Source organism: Asterias rubens, chromosome 2 (assembly GCF_902459465.1).
Source record: "Asterias rubens chromosome 2, eAstRub1.3, whole genome shotgun sequence".
NCBI lineage: Eukaryota > Metazoa > Echinodermata > Asteroidea > Forcipulatida > Asteriidae > Asterias > Asterias rubens.
The window spans coordinates 16670769-16697211 of NC_047063.1; the positions used below are offsets into that span (position 1 = coordinate 16670769).

Below are 26443 nucleotides of genomic sequence, written 5' to 3' on the forward strand. Positions count from 1 at the left end.
ACAGGGTTTACAGAAGGTAATGGTGAAAGACTTCTCTTGAAATATTATTCCATGAAATGCTTTACTTTTTGAGAAAACATTAAAACAGTATCAATTCTCGATAGCGAGAATTACGAATTTATTTTGAACACAATGTCATAACACGAGGAAACGTGCGGAAACAAGGGTGGGTTTTCCCGATATTTTCTCCCGACTCCGATGACCAATTAAGCCTAAATTTGCACAGGTTTGTTATTTTATATAGAAGTAGTGATACACGAAGTGTGGGCCTTGGACAATACTGTTAACCGAAAGTGTCCAACGGCTTTAAACAAATAAAAAAAAACATTGGTGAAAACAAAACCGATCTTATCATCAACACCAAGTTCATGTTCAAGGTTAATGTAGATGAGTCAGAATACTTACAAAGAATCATCAGCATTTACAAGAACATTCTCAAAGCTATCACTTCGTAAAAACTATGTAGCAAAATTGAAGCAAACAAAACCTTTCATCTACTTTCTTGATGCGTATAGTAGATGTTGAGCAAATCTTGGGGGGAAAAGAACAAACAAAAGAGCCTTGTGAATGTTAGGCGTAGGTGGATTCCAAGGATAATTGTCTCACTTTAAGGTGTGGTCTTATTATATGCACTGTAATCTCAATCAAAGTTTACTGATTTTCACGGACCATTTTAGATTATATATTATTATAGGCCTACTTCTATTATTAGTCAGTATTAGTGTTACCGTAACGGTTTCATTGTTAAATATTGGTTTATTTAGCAAAGATTAATTAGGCAAAATAGCAAAGAGTTTAAATAAAAATGTAGCATAGGATGAGAAACAAAGAATTGTAATTATGAAAAGCTAGCCTACTCTATCAAAACTCCCCGATCAGTAATGACCCAGTCAGTCTATGTCAAACTGACCCCAAATAATGTCAAACTGGCGCATAATCTGATAAAAACAATTCCCACAATATCCCCATTTTAAACCAGTTTCCAGATCATATTAAAGGAACACGTTGCCTTGGATCGGTCGAGTTGGTCTTTGAAAAGCGTTTGTAACCGTTTTTTATAAAATGCATATGGGTAGAAAGATGTTGTAAAAGTAGAATACAATGATCCACACAAACATGCCTCGAAATTGCACGGTTTTCCTTTTACCTCGTCGACTAACACGGTCGGCCATTTATGGGAGTCAAATTTTGGGCTCCCTTCATGGCCGAACGTGTTAGTTCGCGCAGTAAAATGAAAACCACGCAATTTCGCGGCAAATTTGTGTGGATTATTGTATTCTACTTTTAAAACATCTTTAAACAACAAATTCCTTGCTGAAGAGATCGATCAACCCTGGGAACAAGGTTGGGTCAATCCGACACTTGCTCAGTGTGTATTAACACGTCGCGCAACGCGCTTTTTAATACACGCACCGTGTACCATGTCCACCCGTCTTCGAAGTCTAAAATGTACAAAAGAAAACTGCCTTCCAATCTCTATTTGTACTTTTGATTGACATGTAAAATTTACCTGCCAGGAAATACTCCGGATCCCTGAAACGTACAAAGTTAGATAAGGTCACCGGGAAGTCCACACTTTCAAATCAAATGCAATCTCGCCATCCGTGTGCACAAAGCTGTGTTCTGTTATCATTTTTCTGATAATCAACGGTAGCTCTGATTTCCTTGTCTGGTGAAACAAACGGATATTGCGACCAATTCTCATATCACTGGTTGTATCTATCAGGAAAGTTAGAAGTGCCTAGGAGGGGCAAGTTCACCAGAATGCTGATAGAAAATTATAAAATTTAAATTTAAATTTCATTAAAATTGACACACTTCGTGACCCGAGGTCGAATTACAGAGTCATTGCAATAGTTAACAAAATATGACATATTATAGAATTTTTAAAAGGCACACACAAAATCAACAATAAATAATATAAAAGAAACACATTGCAGCCTCGCCTATAAAACAAAAACAGAACCTAAAGAAATACCTCACTGTCTTGACAAGGGAAATGGAATAGTTAAAAGAGACATACATTTAAATAGTATAGTAGGGTATGTATCAACACAAAAACTTATCCAAAATATCCCTGGGAGTAGACTTGATTCACGTCCCATTCTCGTGTGAGAGGTCCCTAAGCTATTACCTCAACTTACTATGAAACAACCCGTAGAATACAGTATACAGTGCGCGCTCGCCGTAAAAATGTGGTCCCGAGAATGCCTGTCCCGCATGCGGAACAGGTTTTGGAATGCAGAGCATCACAAAACAGTAGTTTCCTGGGGATGGCACTTGATGAGTCAAGTCTACCCTGGGAGTGACTACATGCCATTTTGGTTGTTTAACATCTGTAGATCTGTAGAAAAGATATACCAAGGTGAGACTTATGGAAGCACCATGGTGCTGGTTTCAAAGAAAACAAACGGTGGTTGACAACTCAATGTTTCGATCAGTATGCTCTGATCGTGTTCAGCTCAACTCAATCTTCATACAATGAACATTGCCTTGGTGCAAAATGTAAACACCAAGCATGAATATTGATTCTCTGTTAGGAAAAAAAATCACAAATAAATGTACCAAAACTGGTTTTCATAGGGGACCGGTTTCCAGAAATTATTAGTTTGCTAAATCCTGAAATATAAAAAAAATATATATAAATAAATCGTGATTTTTCCACAGGTTCCGTTTCTCCCTTCTCTCCTCGATCCTGCCTTCTCTCTCGCCAGTCTCGATGTAGTATCTATGCTGGAAGAAATGAAAGGAAAGTTAGCAATCAATCATGTCATCTCCTACCGCTGATGTGTTTATATTGTTGTTTGTAATTTATACGTTTCTCTTACGTTTATCAGTTTATCCTTGTTTGCATAAAGTCAAAGTTCAGTCAATCGCCTGCGGGCATTTAAGGAATTTCGTTTAAGGTGTGGCAAGCCCCTATTTTTGAACACATATACCTGGGTGCCTGTATTTTCCAAGTCATTTCTGTTCCTGATTTCCGTTGTGTTCTGTTCGAGTCTATTTTAGTTCTTCTCAGACATGTAAATTTCCGTAGCCATCTCCCGTCAGTAACCTTATATTCAAGTTTCACTTTAATATCAGCCCTCGGTCATTGCTTGTTTTATCGCTGTATCTCGTTCGCATTTAAAGTTGTTTTTGTTAGGCTGATATGGTTCGCCTTTGTCTCCCTTCCCTAAATTGTTTAATAATGTGGACTTTTCGTGTCATTTATTAGCTATTTATGTATTTGTTAATTATAGTTTCACCTGTGTAATGTTATACACTGAGTGCAAATAAATGGGAAAAGCTCATCTAAAGGTCTCCGCCGTCTCCAATTTGTACCGTGCATGTGACAAATCAAGTAATACAATGCAGTACCGGGATTCGAACCTGTAAGAAGAGATAACAGATTAATATAATTGTGCCCGCAGCGATAACCCTTCCAAGAAAACAAAATCATTGGAATTGGCTTTAATTAAGGGCAGACATATTGATGACGACGTGTGGAAAATTAACAACAAATTACATAGGGTATCTTTAGTCCTAAACCGTTAGTGCTCGCAACCAGTGACCTTTTACACTTGTTGATGTTTATCAAGAATATCGGGGTAGGTTGAGTTATGAGACGCCTTGCACAACTTCAAAGTCCATCAATTTTATAAGGTCAGTGAATTATTTGATCACATGTCTGTATGAATTTGTAAACATAATCTTCAGCACTATTCATTGATACACCAAAGTTCAATCAAACGAACTATTCCCCACTATTATGTTCACCAAAACAGTTACACGACTTCTCTGCACTGCATTGTGCGTGAATATTAACGCAGTGTATTCTCTAAACTTCTGACGTAAGTAGACCTAGGTTTGGTTGTCTATGATTTATAATAATTGGGGTAAATTTCAGTAGCTGCTCAGTGTTGTGAAAGATGATGGCTTTTTGATGAAAACACACCGGTATACACAGAAGTTCCGTTGACGGTTCCGTCTGTCTGTTTGAAGCAAAACATCTGAGACCCCATCCTGGGCTCTATATCTCAACGACTTTGTAAAGCAACAAATTTACGCAGTTGAGTAGCACGCCAGTAAAGCGATTTAAAATGAATTTACTAATGATCAAAGGACTCTTGAATTTTGTTGTTTAAAATGTACGGGTACAGGTTGACAACACCGTCCTCTATGATTGTTAATTTGTTCATGTATATTATAAAGATAACAATACTAATGAACAATTTATATAAAATACTTACACTCAATTAAAAACTGTAACTGATGATAAAAGGCGGAGCAAGAATCATGGCACATCCATTTTTTTTCAGCCAACGTCACGGTGAGCTCAAACATCATGGATGAAAAATGGGAGTGGTTTTGTGGAAGAAACTCAGTGTACATCGATAATGGCCAAGGTTGGTTCGATGACGTCCGCAATAACACCTGTTTGTTAGACGGTGTCGCCGCACTTCCACACGGTGTGTTCTTACTCGTCCATTCCATTCTCCTCCTGTTCATTGGATGCTGTACGAATCGAAGAGTGTATACCAGATACCTCCTCGTGTACCCTGGACACAGTCTAAGATGGCTCCTATCGGCGTTGCTGCTAGTCCTCATTCTTGCCTCCGCCGGTGAGGGCGCGATGACCGATGACACTTACAAGGAGCAACCGACGCAACCGCATCTGTACGTTCACAGCATCGTAGCCTTCGTCGCAGTCGTCTCGTCTCTTGTCTACTACCATCATATGGAGCAATGGCAGCTACCGGGCATGTCTGTGGTGTTGCTGGTGTACTGGACGTGTTGTGCAGGTGTGGAGATCTTCCGGCTGATGAGTTTGACGTACCAGGAGGAAGACGACATTCAAAGGCTCATATTTGACCTGACCATCGTCAAGCTAGTAATTTACCTCGTCTTGCTGTGCATTGAAGCTAACATCATCAGAACAAAGGTAGCGTCTGATTGTTCTAGTGACATCATCCTCACCAAATCTGACCACCTGTTGACAAAAAGTGCACATATCCCTCAATAAATGAAAACATTACATCCAACATGTCATGCTGATTGGCAGAGCACAAACATCCCTGGAATTCTGCTTTCTCCTGCTTGTGTGTTTGGGGGGGGGGGGGGGGCTGCACCGTGCACAACATTCTTTTGGGGATTTGTTGGAGAAAGAAGACAAAGGGTTTGCCGAGCTCGTTTTACTCGGTGTGCAACAATGCCACCAAGTCACAGTGTATTTTTGAGAGAAAGTAAAAACTATGTGTGAGTGCACTGTTTTGTTTGAGGTATACTCTACAGACGACAAGTTTCACTGAACTAAATAATAGTGTCATACTAGTTATGTGTACACCATATCTCAACATAGCTTATTGAATCGTACATTTACCGGGGTTTGATTTTCTTGTTCGTTCAGGTTTTTTGCTGCCATCGGAATCCAGACGTCTTCCCGAATGACTTGAAGCGTTTAGACATGAGGTACATGCAGTACTACGTCAGCCTATTCTCAAGTCTTGTGTATTGGTGGCTTAACTCTGTCCTGTCTCTGGGGTTTAAGAAACACCTGGAGCTTAGTGATCTGGGTGTGGTCCCTGAGCAACATGAGGCTGAGTACAATCATGAGAGGTTTCGGAAAGCCTTCATACAAGAATCGGTGAGAAATTGAGAATTAGGATGAGTAAGAAGGGATGGTTAGGGTTAAAGTATAGAACATGATATACATTGGATGGGGATTGGTAAAGAGGGCTTGTGTTGTTTTTAAGGGGGTGTGGATGGATATGTATACACATTGCGCTCGTGTGTAATTAAAGTTGACATGAGCACAAAATTACAAAGATCATGAGTTCGAACTATGCCTGTAGTTATGTTTTCATGGGGGGACTCGGGGAAAAAACAGCATACAGTACTTAGTACATCTGAGTATGGGTAAAGTACAAATATAATTCTCAATCTCTGCAAGCAAATTGTACATGTGTTAAATTACATTTATTGATAATGTTGTTGTTGTCGTTGTTGCTGCTGTTATTGTTTGTTTTCGTTTTGTGTTCCTTCTTCAATGAAACGTAAACGTAAACGTATACGTAAAAGTATTTGCGGCTTTTCGAAAGTGTAAGTTTATCCTGACCATGTATGTCTGCAGGATGTGTCTCATCATATTACTTGAAATCTATTCGGCTTGTATTTCAGGAGAAAGCGAAACAGAAAGGAAAGAAACCCTCACTGTTGAAAATCTATGGAAGGGTTTACGGCCGACGGCTGTTAGCTGCTGCAATACTCAAGCTCATTGGTGAACTGTTCGCTTTCATTAACCCCCTTGCAGTTGGAGCCCTCACGGCCTACGTCACGACGTTCAAGTATAAGCCCTCTGCTGATGCGGTGCGTCATAGTTAATTTTCAGTTCCCGTAACAAGTTGGTGGGGCTAACTAAAAAGTCATTGACAGTGTTATGTTGTATGTGATCAACCATACGTTATACACATTGAATAACGAATCCGTGAAAGCATGGTGCAAACACCGAAGTGAGTCATTTATTGTGGGGTTTTATTTTGTTCAGATGCACTATTCTCGCAAATGACTTTATTTCAGAGTGAACAGTTCTACAGAAAACATGGATTTAGTAGAAAACATAATCAGCAGCTTTTGGCCTAAAATAAAACAAGTGTTTGCTACTCTTTACAAATTCTCTAGAATACCATTGTGACATTAAAAGTACCATCACAAGGTTTTTGGCTAGTAAACACTAGGAACACCGCAGACAGTTGTTTCCAATTTAGCAATTTCCCATAACCCAACAAACAAACAGACATACAGCTAAACAAAAATAAACACCAATTTACACCTAAACAGACGAACCCACAAACGAACAAAACAAATAACAACAATAATTTAATATATATTTTGTTCGTTTATCCAGCCCGTCCCTGACCATCATGTGACCGTGGATGAATTCTTCCAGAATGGATTTGTGTTAGTTGTGGTTATGTTCATAGCTTCCTTGGTTAACTTCTTCTGTTTACAAACACACTTCTACTTCAGCATCATGGAAGGAGTCAATGTGCGAGCTGCTGTACAGGTATGGTTAGGCTGAGCGAATGTGACATATCAGTTTGGTGTTGCTCTTGTTTTCTGAAAGAAAAATAGTCTTTATTCCAGGTTTTAGGGTAACCTCTTCCGAATCTTGATTATTTAAGTGTTTTTCACTGCTGTGATAGATTGTTTAAATATTTTTGTATACTTTTACCATTACTGTTTTAATGATCTTATTTTGTGGATCTTATTTATGACCTTTTCATGATTACTTTCTGTGGAAATGTTGTAGTTTGTCTTATTGTAAAGCGCCCGGGAGCATTTTCAAATGGTTTTGGCGCTTTATAAATATGTTTACTATTATTATATTATTTTTATTAGACACGACTAGATTTTGTGTTTGCACTATTCTTTGACTTATTTTCAGGCAATGGTGTATGAGAAATCGCTAAGGCTTTCGACAGTAGCAACTACAGGTGGCTCAATGAATATGGGTCAAATCACCAACCACATGTCTGTTGACCCCAACGCTATCCAACTCATGTTCCAAAACTTCAATAACCTGTGGTGTGTTCCAGTGCAGGTGGGTGAACAGAAATCGCTACTTTGGCAAATTTTGTTTTTGGTCCAATCGGGTCACAATGGGTTGTTTGGTCACTTCCATTGTCAGTTTATTAAATTTATTATTTGAATAAATAAAACGGGGATTCCAAAAAGCTAATGTTAAATCTTCAATTAAGTAATACATAAGTAAATCATTGAATATAGCATGAGTCAGATTATGTTCATATCTGGTTTTCTCCCATAAACTCTGATGACCGTTCTGGAACATTTTGACAACGTCTGTACTGTAAATAAGACCATCAGATGGAAATGTCAGTTTCTTCATCTGTTCCTCTGTGATGTGATATTAAAGGCACTGGACACTATTGGTAATTACGGTGTAAGTTTCATATAAACCTGTGGACATTGTGTTTTGTGCTTCAAAAAGTATCAAAATCCTTTAAAATAATGTATTCCTAGAGAGTATTTTTACTATACGTGGACATAACCGCTCCGGATTTTCGACCATGTCTCAAAAATACGACCACCTTTTGAAAATAAATGTTCACGTGTCAGTTAAATAGATATATCTACATTTATGTATGATTCAAACATTCGAACGTTTACAAAAAAAAAAAAAAAATTATATTTCGCATTTAAATATTTGGTTTATTTCTCAAGTAAGATATCGATGAGCCAAATGCTTCAACGGCCGATTTCACGAAACGTTGGGATTAATCCTAACTTGAGTTAGGACGAGTAACCCGTCCTAACTTAGGATGGATTCAATTCGTCCTATGTATTTGGATACGGAACTGAACCCGTCCTAAGTCCTAAGATTAATCCCAAGTTAGGGAGAGTTTAGTGAAATCGACGGCAGGAAGGTTTGAATTGACCTTATAACTGCTAATTGACGAGTTGTTATCTCCCCACAGCTAATCGTCAACCTGATACTGCTATACTTCGCCATGGGCTACGCTGGTCTGATCGGGACAGTCGTATTTCTCGTCCTTAGTCCAATACAGTTCAAAATTGCAACAATTATCAGCAAGAAACAGAAAGAAATGCTTGTGAGTTGAAATGTATTATCCGCTGTTTTAAAGAGACGACTTTTTTTGTACAAATTCTTGTCATGTAGGCCTTCCATTATTGTGTGCGTCCTTTTGATCTGAAAACGCTATCAACATTTCAACTTTACAATGTCCACAATTGTCGGCCAAAATTAACGGAGCTAAAGCAGAAAATTATATTTAAAAGAATACTCTGCTAAGCAAAAATAACAGGGTATCTGTCAGAGATTGTATTACTAATGCAGTGGATTGGTAACCTTTGTAAACCGGTAAGTCGAAATGTGTTGTGCTTAGCTACTTTTGTTTTGCCCCACAATGTGATTTTTTTTTTTTAAATCATTACCAGTCATAAATAAATTGTTTTCTTTGCAGGCCTTCTCCGATAACCGTCTTAAGAAAACCAATGAGCTTCTTCAAGGAATCAAACTACTTAAGCTGAATGCATGGGAAGGGCTCTACTGTAAAGCCATCGAAGCAATCCGAGCTAAGGAACTCAACGTCTTACTCAAGATCAATCTGGGATTCATCGCAACAAGTGTGTATTTATTTTCAATAGTCAATTAGCATACAATTAAATATACTATTTTTGTGAATTTTAAAACAGAACACATCTTTTTTAACAAAAAGGTTAGAATTGTGATCTCAAAAATGTTGCTTTATCGCAGCACATGTGTCATTTTATTCGAATGTCAACTATAAAACAAAAAGATAAAGATTTTATTTTGTAAAAACAGAATACACTAACAAATTGTGGAAGCATAAGATCTATAAAATATTGCTTTAAAGGTTGACAGTGACTATGGTTTTGAGTTTATACTTTGCAATTGATATGTGTTTGTGTTTTCCTCTCCTATAGTTTTGTTGGTTTCTGCTACTCCAGTATTGGTAACACTTGTGGTATGTATTGATGACTTCGTATTTTACTTGTTAACCAAAAAAGGGAAATAAATTGGCCTACCCTGTTGTCAACTAGTGTTAACATAGTTTGAACAGGGTATAGGTAACGAACTTAATTCTTTCAGTTTTACATTGAAACTCATCAGGCTTGAGATTTATACATCTATATGTCTGTCTTCCCGGGGTTCTCAAAGTGGTGTTTGGACATGTTTGTGTTTCGACATGCAACCCGCCTTAAGTTAGTCTCATTGACAGAATGTGTTGTTTGCTCTTAATAATAATATTAACCCGTTTTTATATAGCGCTTTTCACACCCGGAGGGCGTCCCAAAGCTCTTTTCTATCCTTTATCTGCAAATTGCCAATGTTTGCTGGCGAATGAAATAATGTGAAAACGAAAAACATGTGAGAACACAGTGAGACAAATTGACGCGTTTTTGAAAGAAGAAAAATTTGGACATAAATGTACAACTTTTTCCTTTCTTGTTTTAGGGTTATGGAAGTTACTCGTCCTTCACCGGCCAACCCTTAACACCCGAAGTGACCTTTTCAGCCTTTGCTCTCTTCAACATGCTCACTATGCCATTGATGATGCTACCGATGTCTCTAGTGTACGTGGTTAACGGTGTAGTCAGCGGCCAACGGGTTCTGAAGTTCCTTCTTGCCCCGGAGATTGAAGATTCTGACGGTCGGGGTATAGTCAGACCGCGTTCCGTGTCTGGCTATCAGAATGCGGAGGTGAGTTTAGCGGTCCTATGGTCGAGGTGGGGAAATTAATTCTTTCATTGGATTCTCTCACACAGAACTCGGGAAAGTACTGAGTATATAATGCTATCGCTGTATTGGTAAAAACATGTGTTGTCTTCTTGATCCCCGATGCAAAACTAAGATCTATTAAATCGTCCCAGTACCCCCTCCCCCCCCCCCCCCCCTCTGCTGACACACAATAATTCAAACTGCCTCTAGCCACCCGGCTAGGGTCTGGTGGTAAGACATCCTAATCTAGCATTGTAAAGGTTGTGCATTCGAATCCCACCCAGGTGTTTTGCCTGTGTTTTTATTTTATGTTTAAAGAGCTCAGGAAAGTGCGAGTATGCAGAAATTAATATACATCGGTGTAAGGGTCAAAATGAAATAATACAATTAAACGATTTACTCAGCCACCAATCATCTAGTCCGCATTCGGTTAACACTAATGAAATGGACATGCATAACACACTTCTTGTTGATGGTTTCTGCAGGACTTTGGAAAGTACTAAGTATACAGTGCTAACACACATCGGCGTTTGTGTAAACATCAACAATAATACACTTCTTGTTCTTCTACAGGAAGACCTCTCGGTTGGGTTCCGTAAAGACTCAAGCCAGATCACCATCATTAGCAGTGCTAGTGAATTGGAAGATGACCCAGGCACAGAGAAAACAACCCTGCTCAATGGAAACACCGCTAAGAAGCGGAAATCTAAGGAGGCAAGATATGGTGCAGCAGGAACCAGGAGGAACCAATTCAAAACGGGACCCTCAACTAGGCTCAAGAAAACCGTTGCTATTCAAGTAATACACAATAATCTTTGCATTTGAAACCTTCTTTATGTTTTGTATTATGTCTGGAAGTGCTGTTCGTCAATGAAAGTGGTTGTGAATTGTAGACTTTTATAATATCGTTTGTTAAAGGCACTTAAAGTATACTCTCCTTTTTTTATGAATCCTTTATGAAAAATGACATAATTATACAATGAACTAACCTGTCAAAATTTAATTTCAAAAGGTCGTAGCGTTTTTTGAGATATTGCCGAAATATTTTAATAATTGTCCTCGCAGGAAGAATAATCTGTTATCTGAGTACAATAGAAACGTTTCTACACGAAGCAGTATTTTTTAGATTGAACATTTTCTAAATCCCTTTCTGTAAAACCACAATCCTTCAATCGGAATCGTTTCTCGATTCCGATTGAAGTTCTTATAAACCAAGTCAGATTAGTTTATGTCATTATTTGTTTGGAATAATTACCAAAGGTATACCCTCCCTTTAAGAGTAATCGAAATGTATGTATTTGCCTAGATATCTCACGGCAGCTACAGGTGGGATCTAGAATCAGAGTGTCCGGTTCTCAATGATATCAACCTGGAAATACCTGAAGGTAAGCAATCAACCAATTCTCATACCATTATTGTTATATGAAATGCAGTTGTAGCAAAGTTACCGACAGAGTTATTACAAACTTTCTGAGCGTTACCATTTAGTAAAAGTATGTAATTGCTTAATTGAATAATTCCTTCCACTGAATATTGAATTGCGTTGCAATGAATGGATTAAGAAGATGTGTCTAGCCCTGACACATCCAACAGGTTGATACTCGAGTTGATACTCTAAGTTAATGACGAGAAGTCATCCCAGTTGAAAGTACGATCCCAGCCGATTTGTAAACTCCACTTGTTTGTAGTAGTAGGATATGATATGCCTAAATATGCAGGAGCGAGTGCAATCTAATAAAAAACACAGTTCTTTTTTCTGACTAAGTGGCCCAAATTCCGAAATATACTCCACATCAATAACATTTGATTTGATTTTAATACATTTATTTCAATGTTGCCATAAAGTTACATTTGTGTACATCATTAAAGTTAATATACATGATAATGAATAAATAATGGAAAACCGTGCCACAGATGTAGTAAAGACAATAACAATTTACACGGAAGTTGAGTAAATAATCACAAACAGAACAACATCTCGGCAAAGGGTGAATAAAGGCTTTGTTCCCGTACCTACGGACAGACAAAAAAACCGAACAAACAAACAAACAAACACACCAACAGACTATCACAACACTGACTAACATAAAACACATGTCCATGTATGGGTTCAACATACAAACGGCAAGACACGATACCAAATCTACAGAGCAAAGTTGAAAACGACACAATAAAATGTACAGCAGACTGATTGTACAGGATTGTACTGACTTGACGAAGTTCGTCTTCATTTCCACATTCTTTAGGTAAACTTACCATCGTGATTGGACAAGTAGGCAGCGGCAAGTCTTCATTACTCTCTGCTATCTTAGGAGAAATGACAACAATGGGTGGCTTTATACAAGTCAGGTGAATCATTGTTTTAGTTTAAATTGCTTGCATTTATCGCTTTGCATTTATAAGATCGTATTCTTCACCAACGTCCAGTGACGATGAATCGATTGAATAGCATAGGTGGATCATGAATTACGTGTCCTCGTTCAAGCAAAATATGTTGATTTGTAAAGGCAGAATACAGGAGATTCCAATAGAAATAGAACCCAAACACGGGTACTTAGTCAAGCGCAAACCCTTGCTAAGCACAGAAAAGTATTGCTCAACAGAAACAGGTTAGCAGCCAAAATTACATTAAGCACAATAACTTGCAAAGCACAGGAAAGTATTGTTCAAGAAACAAGAAACAGGTTAACCAGGGAGCCAAAACTATTTTAAGTTTACATTGTTGTGACTGGTGCCCCACTAAATTTTTGCTCAGCAAAGAAGTTTGTTAAGCAGTATTTTCTGCTAAACAGCTTTAGAAAATTGGGCCCAAGGCGGGGGTAAGTGAATCTGAGTATTCGTTATTGTTTATCCACATATATCCAGATGGTTCAATGTAGGTTAAGTCATCAATCGGTAACGAGAAAGTTTAAAATATTGTTGTTTGTTTTGTTTGTTATTTCCAAAGGGATAGAACGAAGGTTGCTCTTGCAGCCCAGAAGCCGTGGTTACTGAATGCTACGTTACGAGATAACATCCTTTTCTCTGAACCATACGATTCAAAAAGGTACTTTTGATAAAAGTTCAAGGTCTTTAATAGAAGATGCAGTTACACAGGTTCCACAAAAGTATTAATCCAGTGCATGCGTTTCCTATGTTGTTGATGGTTCTTGTGATTGATTAAGCCGAGTAGCGCATTTGTTGCACGAGGCTGTATACTCCCCAGGGAGCTGAGATGGTTTAAGGAGTGAATTAAGGCCCAGTGACCAGGGGTAATAATTTGAAGCGCTTTAAGACACCCGTTCGGGAGCGAAGAAGCGCTATATAAAAACACAAAAATGTATTACTATTAAAGGATCGCAGCTTCACCCCCAAAATGGGCCAGTCCCCTACACTCTAAAAACTTCCGGGCTAAATCTGACCGGGAGGTGTTAAGAGTGCACAAGGAAACACGTCACTGGACCGCAAACTGGTAAGTTTGAGTAAACTCACCTTTAAAAAAAACCATTCTTTTACAATTACTTTTTCAATGTCGATGTTTGTAACACCAGATTCAAGCGTGTAATAGATGCGTGTGCCCTGAAACCAGACATCGATATCTTACCTGCCGGAGACCAGACTGAGATTGGTGAGAAGGGTATCAACTTGAGCGGTGGGCAGAAACAACGAGTCAGCGTAGGGAGGACTATGTACTCAGACAGGGATATCATCATTCTGGTATGCACTGAACTGAGTCACTCTAATCAATCCCTGGCGGGAAATGACACAAGGTCCATGACTGACTCATTTTGGGTCAGGTTGTCATGACCCACAAACGGGTGTTTTGAGTCAGATTCTACGTAATTTTGACACATAAACCGGGTCACACGGGGCCAGAAATGGGTCAGACCCAACTTGTCCCGAAATCTAGGTCAACTTGACCCGGAGTGTAGGTCAGTTTGACCAGGGATTTCTTTTTATAGTTTCACCGGCATACATTTTCCATTGAAAGTGCAATCCAGTGTTTCGTTCACTAAGTTGAACATTGTCACAACAATATTTTGAAACCATCGTGGTACTATATTAAAAAATAAAATAAAAAAGGCCAAAGTTAGTTAACTCAGACCGTCCGGACGGTTTGTGAGCTTTTCTCATTTCTGAGAATGTTTTGAAAAACAATGTGCATCTTAAAGTTGTTTTGTGCAGCACATCTACAAGTCAATACTCTTGAACAAGAATGTCCAGATAAAACAGACGTCCTTGAACCAAACATAATGTATTTGGATCACGGGGTTGAGTAGTAATATCAACCAGTCTTGAACTCATTATGTTTATAAAGATAATTCATTTTTCAACTTTTCATCTGGCAACTTGTTTTATTATAGGATGACCCGCTCTCCGCATTAGACGTTCATGTTGGTCGACATCTCTTCGAACATGGCATCATGAAACTATTGGTCAAAAGAAACAGAACAGTCGTGCTGGTCACTCATCAACTGCAGTATCTCAACAGAGCAGAGCTGGTGAGTTTTTTTTTTGTCTTTGAAACATAAACACAGAATTAAATGTTTTAGTTGAACAAACAAGCCATTGTGAGACGAGATCCCGTGCAAGGTTTCGTTTTGTGAGTAAACTTAGAAAGGAAAGTGCCACACAACAAGACAGTATTTTTTGTATATTTTGGAAATAATAACGGCCTTAGTTCTGTGTCTTACACCCGTTATGTCCTGTCTTTTCACATATTTCTGTCATTTTTGTCTGTCCGTCCATAGGCTGGGGAATAAAAGCTGTTGCTTCTCCCTGGACTCAGATGTTGCCTTTTGTTAAAAGTTCACCTTTTTATCACTTTTATAAAATGTACTTTCAATTTGACCATATTTTAGCATTCTGTGTTATTCACTTTGTATTACTACATGTAATTTGTGCAACATTGACACGTAATTATGATTGATTAAAGCGCGAAAATATAGGGGAAGGAAAATGCCAAATTAAATTTCTCTCTAGAAGTACTCATTTTCCAATAGAAAGAGTCCGCATAATTATGTGAGTGGGGAAAACATGTAACCTCAAGTCAAAATGGAATAAATTACCATTGATTCGAAACCCTTCCATCATCACAAACAACAGATGACATCATTAGTAGAAACATATTTCTCTGAACCATTTGTGTACTGGAATTCTGTTCAGTTCCCAACTTTCCATGACACTTGATCAAAACGGCATTGAGTTTTGATCAAGTGGCATTGAGTTTGATATTGCGCGATGAAATCAGTTACTCTTTGAAACGCAAAGATGCTTTGGTTGTTGAAATCCGCTGACATCAAGTGGCTTGTCTTGCTCCGAAGTAAGTAATGAACCAGAACATCCCCGTACAAAACAAACGAACTTATTTTTTTCTGAGAAGGATGTCATCCCCTGTTGTGTATGTTGACAAAGTTTTCACTTGAATGGTATCGAATGTACATTATTAGAGACTTCTCATTAATCACAATTCATTTGTCTGATCTGATGTTAGATTGTAATGATGAAGGATGGTAAGGTATCCGCGCAGGGAACTTTAGATGACATCATTGCTGCCGATCCAGATATGTACAGTGAATACAACAAGGCAGTGGAACTAGCCACAGAGTCCGAGGTTGAGGCCGAACTATCTGGGAACGAGTCCGAGTCTACCAGGGCAGAACGTTTACAACTGCAACGTGAAGTAAAGAAAAGAGCGATGTCTATGTCCAGCAGGATGTCCAAAGGTATGACCAATGACAGAGTGCCAACTTACTTCGGACTGAAGATGCGGCCAACATTTGGTGTCAGACCAAGTTTTGGTAACTAATGTGCAGTGTCGTAACTAAAGGGGGGAGACGCGGTTCACACCCTAAAGGATTTCAATACCCCATTTGCAAATTTGAACTTTGAAACTGTATATTGTCATTGCTTGGAGTAATATTTTGTTTTAAAACTGCATACGCAATCAGCAGTTGTTTTAGTTTGCCGGAAAAGATTCCCTCTGGAAACTTTGGTATGATACTCCAATGGTTTATCCCACCGTAACATTTTCTAAACATACTCCACTGCTCAGTGATCCACCTCAACGTCAAACAACTTAGTAAATTTCAGTTGTACTTGTCCTATTTTTCCTGAAATGTATGTCAGTCTTCCATTTTTCATGACAGTGTCATTCCTTCTTCTCGTTTTGAAAAGATGGCAGTGAACCAACCTTGGGGGCGCTAATTGAGAAGGAAGAGATTGAGCGAGGGTCGGTCTCCTACTCGGTCTACATGTACTATGCTGGAAACGTAGGCTGGTGCATGTTACTATTGGTCCTCATTATGGCAGTGCTGGATACCAGTCTTTCAATCGGAACGAGTTTCTGGCTGTCAGCGTGGTCAGAGGCAGGACTCGGAAATGAAGTTGGTGGACGTTTCTTTTAATTTTATGTTTGTTTTAAAACCATTGTTGGCAATAACAAGCAGATGAAGATTATTATAGCATGATTGCTAATTACGGAGGGTTGCAGTATGTTAATCCGCAGGTCGTTAGTTCAGGTCCCGCTTCTGTCAACTTTTTTTTGTCAACCCAGCCTATATTTATTAAACTTACACAGTCAGATTCCCTTGCGGTTTATTTCTTGCCATTGATAATATTATGGCAACATTGGAAACTTTTTATTTTTCAGCGTATTACACAGTTACACAGGTTCTGTTCTGTTTTCAAGACAAAACATGTTGTATTCCGAAAGGCCCATTGTCTCGTGAATGTAAACTTCTGTCTGAAAAATTTGAATCTAATTATTTATCGGTAGGCCTACCGGCAATTTTAGACCCAAACAAATGTTTTGTATCCCATTAAACTGACTTCCTTTTTTTTTTACCCATCAGACGGATGCCCTGACTGCTCAGTTCTTTGGTGGTTATGCTGGATTGTCATTTTCATACTTGGTTGCCAGACTACTGTCCATGTGTACACTGGTATGGGCGATACTCGTAGCAGCTAGACGTCTTCATCAACGTGTACTGAGAAATATCATTAAAGTACCACTTAGGTAACGCAACAAAGAATACCATTTGCCTATCCTTTCTCTAGTTCCATGACAAACCATGATACATTCGATGGACCGTGATACTTATTTCTCGCACGTATTTTTTTTTTTTTTTAACAAGGTAGTCGTTACATGTTTTCAGTAATCTGATGGTTTGGGAGAAAATATAGGGCAAATATGTAAAAGTGTTCTTTAAAACTCTTGGGCGTACTTTAGTTGTAACTGATTAGGTAAACTTCAGGTTCAGGTTAGGCTTTGACGCTCCAAACTGTTTGTTTTCATTTAAAAACCTTCAGGTTTTTTGACATGACGCCAGTTGGACGTGTTTTGAACCGCTTTTCGAACGACACTCAGCTGATTGATATGGTGAGGCAATGACACCCCCCCCCTTAACTCTTAACTAAATTTAAAACTAAAATATTAAAGCTTGAAACATTATTTTGCCTGTTACTTTAGTAAAGATTCTCCTGTTTCTTTAGACTATAAAAACAAGTCATGCTACAAGACGTATTAATATTTACATATATTTTATTGCAATTTTAATTAATTACTATGAATTTTGTCCTGTCAACTGATATCACTAACTTTTAACTTCGTTTTTACAAAAACGTAAACAACAACACCTCAACGTTTTCATGAAATCTATACAGTTGAGAGATATAAATATAAATGGTTTCTATCTTTAATTATAGTTTTTAAACTTGTATATCTTGCTATATAGTTTCTATGTTATTATCCATTTCCAGAGGCTGACTCAGACCATCAATATGTTCCTGAATTCTGCTCTGAAAGTTGCCTCAGCAGTGATAGTAAACACTGTTGTCATGCCAATCTTCATTGCGTTTTTCATTCCCGTTGCCATTGGTTACTATTTCCTACAAACCTACTTCTTGGCGTCATCCAGGTAATACCTATTCAATTTGTTCCAAAACCAGACCTTCAGACTTGATTGTTATCTATTGTCGTGGGCTTAATTTCATAGAGCTGCATAAAAAAACAAAATTCGCTAAGCACAAAATTATACTTACCAGAATAAGGTTACCAGCCAAAGTACCACGTCATGTGTACAATGTTTGTCTGGTATCCCGCTAATTTCTACTCAGCTTGGAAATCTAAGCAATATTTTCTGCTAAACAGAGGTTGAATGCGGTATAAACACGGATCTTCCGTACGATAGCCCGTTAGTGTCATCTTTATTATTAACTTTGAATGTATTAATGTCCAATGCATTTATTTGTATTTCCAATGCAGTTATTTATATTTTCATTGCAGCTTATTTTATTTCCCGGAGCAGTATTTGCAGGCAATTTACGAAACTAAGTTTGGGTTGCTGGTCAAAGTACAACATCGAATGCAGGCCGGATAATTCAATGACCCCGTTTAGCAAAGGCCGTATAGGACGCACGGTCTATATTTAGTAACTTTTGGTTCTGAATTTGAATTGATTAATTTTTGCGATTGCATTCATTTATATTTCAAATGCATTTGTTTATATTTTCATTGCATGTATTTATATGTTCAATGCATTTATTTATTTTGTCAATGCATTTATTTATTTTTCAAATGCATGTATTTATATTTCCTTTGCATTTATTTATTTATTTTGTCAATGCATTTATTAATATTTTAAATGCATGTATTTATATTTCAATGCATTTTGTTTATATGTTCAACGTCTTTTCACTGCTTTTATTTATATTTATGATGCATTATTTGTATTTCCAATTCATATAATCTGATTTTAAAGTACTGTTTATGTTACTACTTTGTCATCGTACTTTGCCAACAATGTATTTTTCTCAAGGTATTCAGTTATCAGTTCTTTGATTAAATTGTTTCGTCCACTTTTGTTGATTCAACAACTTGATCAACACCGCAGGGAGTTACAACGACTGGACAGTATCAGCAAGTCGCCAATCTTTGCCTACTTTTCCGAAAGCCTCGGTGGAATAACAACAATTCGAGCCTACAAGTGAGCCACCTCCTTTCTTATTTCTTGTATTTTATTTGATGTAAATCATTTCAGTCAATTGGTTACAGTACATCTTATATCTCATGGGTAGAGCGCTATGGTCTCTTTAAAGGCACTGGACACGCTTGGTAATTACTGAACACAAATATCAGCACTAATTTGTTTTACTTGGTAACAAGCAGTGGAGAGCTGTTGGTAGTATAAAACATTGTGAGAAATGTCTCCCTCTGAAGTAACGTAGGTTTTGAGAAAGAGGTAAATTCTTACTCAAATAATAATTTACTGTTTAATAAAGGTTGGAGAACCCCGAATATATAAAAATAGATGTAAACATTATCTTAGCACCAATTAACTTCACGCGAGGCTCTTTGTTTTCCAAGGTGGAATTTCAACCCAAGTCCCAAAAGATACAAAATGCAGGGCAAAATGCCACCGAACCATCACTAATTTAAAACAGAATTATTTAAATAAAATTATGTAAAAATCTTTGTTTTTTCCAAAGCGTTTCCCCAGAACGAACCAGTACCAATAAAAACTTAAGCTAACTGTGAGATCTAAAGTTATTTTAATTTTAAGACTTTCTCTGTCCTTGTTTACCTCCATCAGGGCATCGGACCGTTTTTACCGCACTGTCATTAAGCGTATCAACGTGAATCTATCAGCATTTCTGTATCTACAAGCTGCCACACGATGGCTAGGTATTCGCTTGGTAAGTCTTATACTTACAAACCCTCTAAATACTAATTGGCCGATTGCAGTTTCCAAAAAGTTTGTTTTTGTTCCTTTCTTTCTTTTTGCATTGTGCATTAACTATAATAATAATAATAATAATAATAATAACCGTATTTATAACGCGCCTTTTGCCAAAGGATACAAAGCGCCAGGTATTATTACTGCAAGGAGTGGGCGAATTTTGAGATATAAGACCAAACCCTTAAGCACCTTGTAATGGTTTACAAGGTGCTGTGGCGCAATATGCTGCAAATCCAGCCAGAAACACCGGGCGGACCCCTTCTCTTTTCGATAAGTGCACTGGGTTCTTTTGCATGCGTTTACACAACACATGGGACCAACGGCTAACTACACTGAGAATATCAAATGAGCATGTTGGTTTACCAATAGGCCCTGCCTAAATTAGTGATGTAGAACCAAAGTTTTGTTATATTTTTTTATTTTAATTAATTGGAACAATCCAAATGTCACCACAAGCATAATTAACGAAAAACCAAGACTGGGTAAACTGGACAATGCAAACTCGCAAGAAAAGAAATACGGTTGTATAATTTGTTTGTTTTCTTTAAATGAACGACCATTTTCTTTTCAGGATTTCATTGGTTCTATAGTGGTTCTTCTTGCTGGGATGACAACACTAGTTGGCGCTATTGTGAGTGATTTGGATCCAAGTCTTGTTGGTCTAGCAGTATCCTACTCTCTACAGGTAAATATAAAAAACATGTAGGGAAAACGCCATCGGTTTTGCAAAGTAAATTTCTGAATGGTAAAGCACCGACTTCTGCATCTAATAACAAACGCAGAATTTTGTAAAAAAAAACAAAAAAAAAAAAACACGTTTCATCCTGCATTGGCAATGACTGAGGGATATTTGGTTCATTGTTTTTCCTCTTCAGGTTTCATTGTTTTTGAACTTCGTGGTACGTGGTATTGCAGAGTTGGAGATGCAAATGAATGCCGTGGAACGTGTAAAGCATTATACATACATTGAGAATGAACCATATGAAGGTAAAACATTGATAAACAAGTATTAAACAAAACAACTCTGAAAGCTAAATATTATCATGCCATATAATACTTGTTTAGAATTGAAATGAAAATGTCATGAAGAAATATGCTCACTTATCATTCTCTGTTATAATAAAAGATTTTATTTTGATCAACCCATAATAGGTACCGACCCACCCCTGGGCTGGCCAATGCGTGGTGTGATACAGATGGAACGAGTCTCTGTACGGTATGCTAAAGACACCGAACCCGTTCTCAATGACGTCTCGGTTACGTTCCACGAAGGAGAAAACGTAATCAAAAAGACATATATTAAAACACTCTCAGTCTCAAAACACATTTCGAAGTTTAAAGCAAATTTGAGCATGCAATGTTTCTTTATTGAACAGGCAATGCTCGCGGATTTTGAAAATGTTTTGGACTACTTTGGTCACCATTGCATCAAAGGAGACACACTTCTCCACTCTTATCACTATTTCGCGCTGACTACCGTTTTCAATGTTTACTATAATTATCTGATGATTCTAACTTGTTTTGTTTGGTTTAGGTCGGTATTTGTGGCCGGACTGGGGCTGGGAAGTCTTCTTTGACTCTCGCTTTGCTACGTGTCATTGACGTTTTCGACGGTAAGTTCCACTAAGGTGGATATGCTTGCAGTTTGAAGAATACTATGTTCACTGTGTGTCATACACCATTGTTCTTATCTGAAATGGGGTGCGATTACCCATTTTCAGATGTTTAAATGGAAGCCAAACAAAACTGCTTTACATTGAGATAAAGGTATCCCTTTTAAATTTGAGGTTGTTTCAAATACAAAAAAAACGAACTGCTGTCAATTATAATGTTTTCATTGAATGCAATCGTATCGGGGATTACAGGTTCTTAGACAAATCCGATAAGATTACAATCTGGTCTGAGGGGATTCGAACATGGGTCAACTTTATAGCTAATGAACCGGAAAATATACCAGCTTGACAACCTCGTACCTATAATCTGATCAAAATTAATATCGTTGTTTATGCAGGTAAGATTTTAATTGATGGGATTGACATCATGTCTGTTCCCCTGACGACTTTACGGAGTGAGATATCAATCATACCGCAGGATCCTGTGCTTTTCACAGGAACAGTCAGGTGACCAGCTTTTTTAATCGATTAAATACCGTTTTCGAAACCATGGATTGGTTTCGGGCTCCGTCAGTTTAGAAAAATGCTGTTGTCCTCATGGGCTTCAAACAAGTAGGTGGAGCACAAGCCTGAGCCATGGTTTCAAAATTGGCCTCGGTTTGTTACCCATTCCGGGCACTTACGCATAACACCCCCATTCGGGTTGTGCCCTATTACGCATCCGTGTAAAGCTTGCCCTAAAACACACTCTCAGAGTTGAGTACAAACAACACTATACTATTATTACATAGTGATATCTTCAGACGACGGCAGAGCAAAGTGATCGAAACGTCGAGTTGAAACCAACGGCTCTGCTCAAAACCACCCCAAAGAGATTATCATTACATGCTGTTACCGCAAACCTTTACTCTATCGTATTTCCACCATGCAAAGTTTCAAATCCTACTTATATTTACATGCGTTTAACTAATTGAAATACGAGAGTTATTACCAAACGTATACTTTCCCTTTACTTTACTAACTTTTTGGTGACTAATTTACAGGAAGAACTTGGACCCAATAGCTGGGAGTAGCAGCGATGACGATCTATGGAAAGCACTGGAAATAGCACAGCTGAAAGAAATGGTGCAATCTCTGGACTTGGGACTTGGTAAGTTTGCGGCTTACTTGTTGTACGGTAGCCTTGAAAAGACATGACAACTTGGAAAATGATTACCAACATTTGTTCAGGTCACGCTCTAGTTAATGTTATTTTGTTCATATCAAAATTCTTTAACAAGGTTACCTTTAGTAAAAACAGGTATTGATATTTGAAATAAAAAAGTCGCTCTACTGTCGCTTCCCATATTGTATCGTACACTTTGCTAAGCAGAAATGAGCAGGATACCCCATTCACAAATTGTACATGTGACAGGGCAGTTTAGCTGGTAACCTTATTTTAGTCAGGGTAATTTTGTTTTGCTACTTTTTGTGATTGAGCAACTCTGTAAAGTTGGGCCCAGCTGTTGAAGAGTACACTCAAAACTCATTTAGTTAATCATGACATTTTGCATTTGTTGTATGGTTCTGTATACATCTGGAATTGCATTGTTGTATCTATATTATAAGCTAGCTTTATGAAAGTGCTGTGATATTTGCTTTACAGATTTCTGTATAATTATAAGCAATATTTTGTGTTGTTGAACTAGATTCTGTTGTGACGGAAGGAGGCGAGAATTTCAGCGTTGGTCAGCGGCAGTTATTTTGCTTGGCTCGTGCTTTCTTGAGGAAGACTCGCATCCTGATCATGGATGAAGCTACCGCCTCAATCGACTTGGAAACGGTAAGACATCATTAATATACTGATGATGCAACCATTATTAAAACTATCGGTTGTTAATCCCATGAATGTTCAAACCGTATACTGTTTCTGTAAGTAAAAAGCAAACCATTCACATGATGAATTGGGCTAAAATGGCAGGCATAGTGATAGGATTGTGCATTTGATGAATATTGACATTGAACTTGTGGCACACAGTCGGAGTGTGCCATAAGACATTTATTTTGCAGCGGGCCATCGCCATTTTTGAAAAATTCAGGGCCCAATTTCATAGAGCTGCTAAACACAAAATTTGCTTAGCATTAAACTGTTGCCTTGATAAAAACAGGATTACCAACCCAATTTCCACGTGCGGGATAAGCAAACAACAGCTTAATATCAGCAAGATGCAAAATGCAACAAATGGATATTTTGGTTGGTAATTCTGTTTTTATCAAGGAAGAAATTTCATGCTAAGCAAATTTTCGTGCTTAGCAGCTCTATGAAATTGTGCCCTAGTATTGACAGCCGTTTTGAAACTTTGAAATCGTTTTTTATTCTACCGATATTGTTTCCAAAATTGAAATCTGCGATGGCCATAATAATAGCAAAAATGTTTTTGGTACATAATGACCGGCTAATACCGGTAGGCCTACGCTGACTATGTGCCAATTTCCCTGCTTGTATAACCAAAAGCACAATCCCCTCATAATTCCCATGTCTACACCACAAAAAAATACGAGTTTATCACTCATATAATTTGAACTTGTGTTGTTTTAAAATGCTTCTAACTACAGGATAAAATTCTCCAGAAAGTCGTGGCCACAGCTTTTGCGCATCGAACTGTGCTGACGATTGCCGTAAGTCTGAATGTGGAGTATTTTCGTTCGTTTATTCAAACTTACAATTGTTTTCATACTTCATGAAAACAATAGACGGTATGCGCATGACGTCATTTCAGTAGGGCGCCCTCACCTAGAGGTCAAAAGGAGGTTGTTTATTGGCCAATCCTGTGCGCCACGCGTACAAATCTGTGCGTTTCGATTGTTTCGTCACCGTTTTTCCACTAAGATGGCCGCTGGATGACGTCAATGAATAAGGTCTATACAAGACAAACATGACATAAACATGTACAACAACGTACGGACTAACAATTAGAACAAAAACAGGCAAGATAAAGACAACAATGATGAGAATAATATAATTGTTTACTTTCCAAATCTATTGACTTATGTAGGAGCAGATTTTTCCATCCCACGGTCCAAAACTCACAACTGGGTTATTTTTTTTAATTTAAATAGAATGATAGCGCATACCTCTAAGTGCCTAGTGTAAATCTTTCTCAGAATCATGGAGACATCACATCACTTGTTGTTGCCAATGCCGGTATTTATTTGGTCGCTACTTTCAATGCCGCTTCAATATTTTCAAGAAGTGTCTGTTTTTCTGGGTTTTTTTTCTTCTTGTCGGAGGTATTTTTGGTTAGAGGAGATCGCGTCACGTCGTTGGTATATTAATGCCTACTGAAATGTTTTTCTGTTAGCAATTTAAGCTAGTGTCTCCACATAATATACGTCTTCTTATTTATGAGTAACTATAAATATAAGTATAAACAGTATTTATATATTTATACTGTACTTATAGGTACATTCATTCCTCACACCATGCGAAGCTTCGAACACCATCTTCTTATTTATTACGACATGAAATTAAAGGGGTACGCCGATTGGATACAAAGTTGAGAAACGACCCCTTACTTCAGATATCCATGTTTAAACTCTGTGATTTAGTATCCAGTGATGCTTCAGCCTTGTAACATATTTAGAACCTTGTATTATGATAATTCACATAACAATGCTTAATTATTTCAGTCATGCTACTACTGTATATACCCGTTTATAACATTGACTTATACCCCGTTTATAACATTGACTTATACCCCGTTTATAACATACTTATACCCCGTTTTTAACATACATGTGTAGCAGCCATCTTTTAAATGTAATGTAAATATATGCCTTATTATACCGTCATTCTTTTGTTTAAACAGCTCCCATTTGAGCTTTTGTCTCTTATTTGTATGCCTTTTATGGAATTTAGTCTACGTTGTAGGAATATTTTATTGTTTGTTAATTTGATTGTTTGTCATGTCTTCCCGCTGTCTGTCTGTCTGTCTTTTTTGTTTGTTTTGTAGCTGCTTGGTTTTGTTTGTTTGGTTGGTTTTGTTTGCGTCGTTTGCCTTTTCCTTTTTTGTATTTTGTTTACTTGCTGCTTCAATTACTCAATGTTACGTTGTTGTCTACTTTTTTGGAGGTGTAGTTTTTTTCCTTCTTTTTCTATAGGCCTAATAATTGGTAAAAAAATGTTTTTAGTATATTGCAGGAAGACTCATATTTTTTACTACAGTTTTTTAACTAGTGTACTTCCTAGGACTACTCCTGTTCAAAATGATTTATTGGATTTTGTTTAACTACATAGGCCTCATAATTTGTTTTTAGTATTATTATTGCAGGAAGACTCATATTTTTTTATTACAGTTTTTTAACTAGTGTACTTCCTTGGACTACTCCTGATCAAATTGATTTGTTGTCGGAAGATTTAAAATAAATAATTGACAGAATAAATAACAACCCGTTCTCGTTGTTTCCACAGCACCGCATTACGACCATCTTGAATTCCGATAAGATCCTGGTCCTTGACGATGGGAGATTGGTCGAGTACGGAACACCGGACGAGCTGATAGTGAAAGAAGGGTTATTCGCTTCATTTGTACAAGACACAGAGTCCTAAAGGAAAAGTAGAAATTCAGAACCTTCAGAAAAGTATACTTTATGAAAACGCAGTTTGGCATGCATGCGGCATGCTTCCTAAATAAATAAAAAAACATATTTTTGGGGTCAGATTTCCTGGGTCAATGACATCAAGTCTGGTGTAACTAGATATACTTATAATTCAGTTCAGACAGTTTCAATCTATTGGACAACATAGAAAGAAAAAGAGTTTATGGTAATTACTCAAAATAATTATTATTATAAAACCTTACTTGGTA

General features: G+C 37.6%; 1 protein-coding gene across 1 annotated transcript; it reads left to right on the forward strand.

Annotated features, from left to right (window-relative positions):
• The first annotated feature begins 4327 nt into the window (after nt 1-4327).
• On the forward strand, nt 4328-26443 carry LOC117306871 (ATP-binding cassette sub-family C member 9-like). Its single transcript, XM_033791433.1, has 31 exons — nt 4328-4924; nt 5390-5626; nt 6160-6345; nt 6887-7045; nt 7427-7582; nt 8478-8612; nt 8985-9147; nt 9469-9509; nt 10001-10246; nt 10838-11062; nt 11571-11649; nt 12511-12613; nt 13212-13310; nt 13795-13960; nt 14608-14745; nt 15738-15969; nt 16421-16629; nt 17098-17261; nt 17555-17624; nt 18005-18162; nt 19138-19230; nt 19837-19939; nt 20555-20668; nt 20859-20970; nt 21136-21263; nt 21518-21596; nt 21995-22103; nt 22640-22746; nt 23285-23418; nt 24192-24254; nt 26047-26443. Exons 1-31 carry the CDS (start codon nt 4328-4330, stop codon nt 26182-26184), a joined length of 4743 nt encoding a protein of 1580 aa, XP_033647324.1. The 3' UTR covers nt 26185-26443.